The sequence below is a fragment of the Metopolophium dirhodum genome, chromosome 1 (genome assembly GCF_019925205.1).
Source record: "Metopolophium dirhodum isolate CAU chromosome 1, ASM1992520v1, whole genome shotgun sequence".
Taxonomy (NCBI): domain Eukaryota; kingdom Metazoa; phylum Arthropoda; class Insecta; order Hemiptera; family Aphididae; genus Metopolophium; species Metopolophium dirhodum.
Window position 1 is genome coordinate 138,902,626 of NC_083560.1, and position 3,003 is coordinate 138,905,628.

Consider the following 3,003-nt stretch of genomic DNA (forward strand, 5'->3'; position numbering starts at 1 on the left):
AAATTAAACATAAAGTTATTTCAACAGAGATTTTACATAATAAATTATTTGAAACAAAAACGGTATCGACTAGTGATGAGGACTATTATTCAGCTATAGACAGGAACAGAACTAATTGCGATAAAGTAGACACCATAAACATACATTTTACTGATCTTGGTACATGGCCTTAAATATTACAGATACACAAAGGACATATTTAGTGAAAATGAGGTACAATTATTCCGAAATTCATGATTTTAGTAATTCGGAAAGAGACGGTAGAAATGTTAAGTCTGACTGGTTTTATAAGATACTTATGAATGGAAAAAAATTAAAAAGAACATGGCTCAGCTATTCTTCATATAAAAATGCACTTTTTTGTGTACCTTGTAAATTGTTTACTAAAATAGAAAACTCATCCAACATATCAAAATTAGCATACACTGGCTTAACAAATTGGAAAAAAGTTACCGAAAAAATTCCATTACATGAAAATTCACCAATACAAAAAAAAAATGTGTGTTCTTGGACTTCATTGGAAATGGCATTGAATCACTGCGAGGGTATAGATACAGATTTGCAAAATTCTATAAGAAAAGAAGAAGATCACTGGAAATCCGTTTTATTGGCAATTATAGACATTATAATGCATCTAGCAATGGACGGAAGAGCATTTCGAGGATCTAATGAAATTATTTCTAGTGTGGGAACATCAAACCGAAGTGGAAAGTTTTTAAATTTAGTTAATCTAGTGTCACATTATCATGAACCGTTATCAAAACATATTGAAAGACATAAAAAAGGTGGTCTTTCTTATTTTTCTCATGGTATTCAAGACGAGTTTCTAGAGATTATGGCAAAAAGAGTTAAAGATGAAATTCTTTCAAAAATAATAGAGGCGAAATATTATTCTATACTATTCAATTGTACACGGGACATTGCACACCAAGAACAAATGACCCAAGTTATTCGCTATGTTATACAATACAACCAGAATGAATGCGAAATAATAGAAAGTTTTATAAAGTTTGCGCGTGTGTACAACAAAACTGGTGAATCATTAACAGAAGATATATTAGATTGTTTGACAAAAGATAATCTTAGAATATCTGACTGTAGAGGACAATCGTTTGATAACGGGTCAAATATGAGTGGAAAAATTAAAGGAGTTCAAGCACGAATTATTAAAATTAATAAACTTGCAAGATTCATCCAATGCTCAGCTCACTCCTTAAATTGAATTGGTATTAATTGTGCAAAAAGTATACCTAAAGTAGAAACATTTTTCGGCATCGTACAGAAATTATTTAATTTCTTTTCAAGTTCAACGCAAAGATGGGATATTCTAATGAATAATTTAAAATTGTCATTGAAAGGGTATAGTACAACAAGGTGGTAATTTAAACATCGTGCAATAAAATCATTAAATACTCAACTGGATATGGTTTTTAAAAGCTTAGACGTTCTAAAACAAGAAAAATTATCAGAAGAAACAAAATTTGATGCAGATAATTTGATAAGATCACTTAAAAGTTTTTCTTTTATTTGTATGCTTACGGTTTGGGAAAAAATTCTCAGTGCAATTGACAGGATTAATATAATTTTACAAAAACCAAAATTAACAATTGATGTAGCTGTCAAAAATCTGCAAAGTCTCCTTAAAATATTAGAAAACTTTCGAGAGCAAGGTATAAATGAGGCTTTGTTGGATTCAAAGAATAAAGCTGAAGTATTAGGCATAGAAATGGAATTCCCAAAAGTCAGATTACGAAAAAAGAAACTTTTACCCGGAGAAATTGCAGAAGATGAGTTTTGTAACATAAGTGAAGAAAATAAATTTTTAACAAGTTAACTCACTCGCTCCGTGACTGTTGTCCGCAACACACGTATCAGTTATCCATGCACGCAGTTTCTTTTGTTTCTCAAGTTTAACCTAACCAATTTAACTGTGAATGGTGTCAAAAAAATCCGGATATCGGCCTGTGTATCCTCCTACCGTCATCGCCACGGAATTTCAACCTCTCAAGCCCAAATCATCCAAAAATCGGTAATTATAATTACTATACGTATATACGGTGTCTACGTAATTAATTAATTGTCGTCCGCGCTCCCCGGCGTTGCCGGCGGCAGCTATTTATCTAATCTAACCCAAGTCGCGATAAAGACAACACGCACAATGAACCGCAACAATAATATAAATACTACTAACGCGAAAAATAAAACCTCATATAAAAATAAAACAAATTCCGCTTCGTCCAGTCGTATACAGAGTGCATCAAGTGATGTATTCCAAAATTCTGACATGGACATAGACGATACCGTAAATAATTCTAGAAAATCCGGTAGGATTCTCTCATCATCTGGCGAGCATTCTGCGAACAAAATAGCTAAGACGACACAAAAAAGTATATTTTCAACAACAAATAGATATTCCAGCCTTGCTGTTGAGGACAACTCTGAGGACAACCCTGTGATAGCGTACTCACCTCAGAATCCATCAAACGATGCATCAGACGATATTAGTGAACCCGCCAAACCTCCACCATCTCCACTACCAATTACAGTTCAAGGGGTACTTGATTTTGTTGCGCTTCGCAATGATTTTCTCAAACTGCTCGGTGCAGAAAATTTCTTATTCAAATCATCATCTAATGATTTAAAAATCCTTACTAAGAATTCCGAATCTTATAGAACTGTGATAAAGTATCTAAATGAAAAAAAAGCCGAATATCATACTTATCAACATCGTGAGAACAAAGCTTTTCGTGTCGTTATACGTAATATTCATCCTTCCACCCCATTAAATGAGATTGGAATCGCCATTCAGGAAATTGGCTTCACAGTGCGTAATGTTGCTAATTTCCGTCACAAAACAACAAAAAAAAATTTGCCTCTCTTCTTTGTCGATCTTGAACCAGCTGTGATCAACAAAGATATATTCCACGTAACATCCATTCTTCACACCAAAGTTCGAATCGAAGAACCATATAAACGTCGGGAAATAATTCAATGCCAAAACTG

General features: G+C 33.3%; 1 protein-coding gene across 1 annotated transcript; it reads left to right on the forward strand.

The window, feature by feature from the left end:
• The first annotated feature begins 208 nt into the window (after positions 1-208).
• LOC132932742 (zinc finger MYM-type protein 1-like) lies at positions 209-1,222 on the forward strand. Its single transcript, XM_060999107.1, has one exon. It carries the CDS (start codon positions 209-211, stop codon positions 1,220-1,222), a length of 1,014 nt encoding a protein of 337 aa, XP_060855090.1.
• The last annotated feature ends 1,781 nt before the right edge of the window (positions 1,223-3,003 follow it).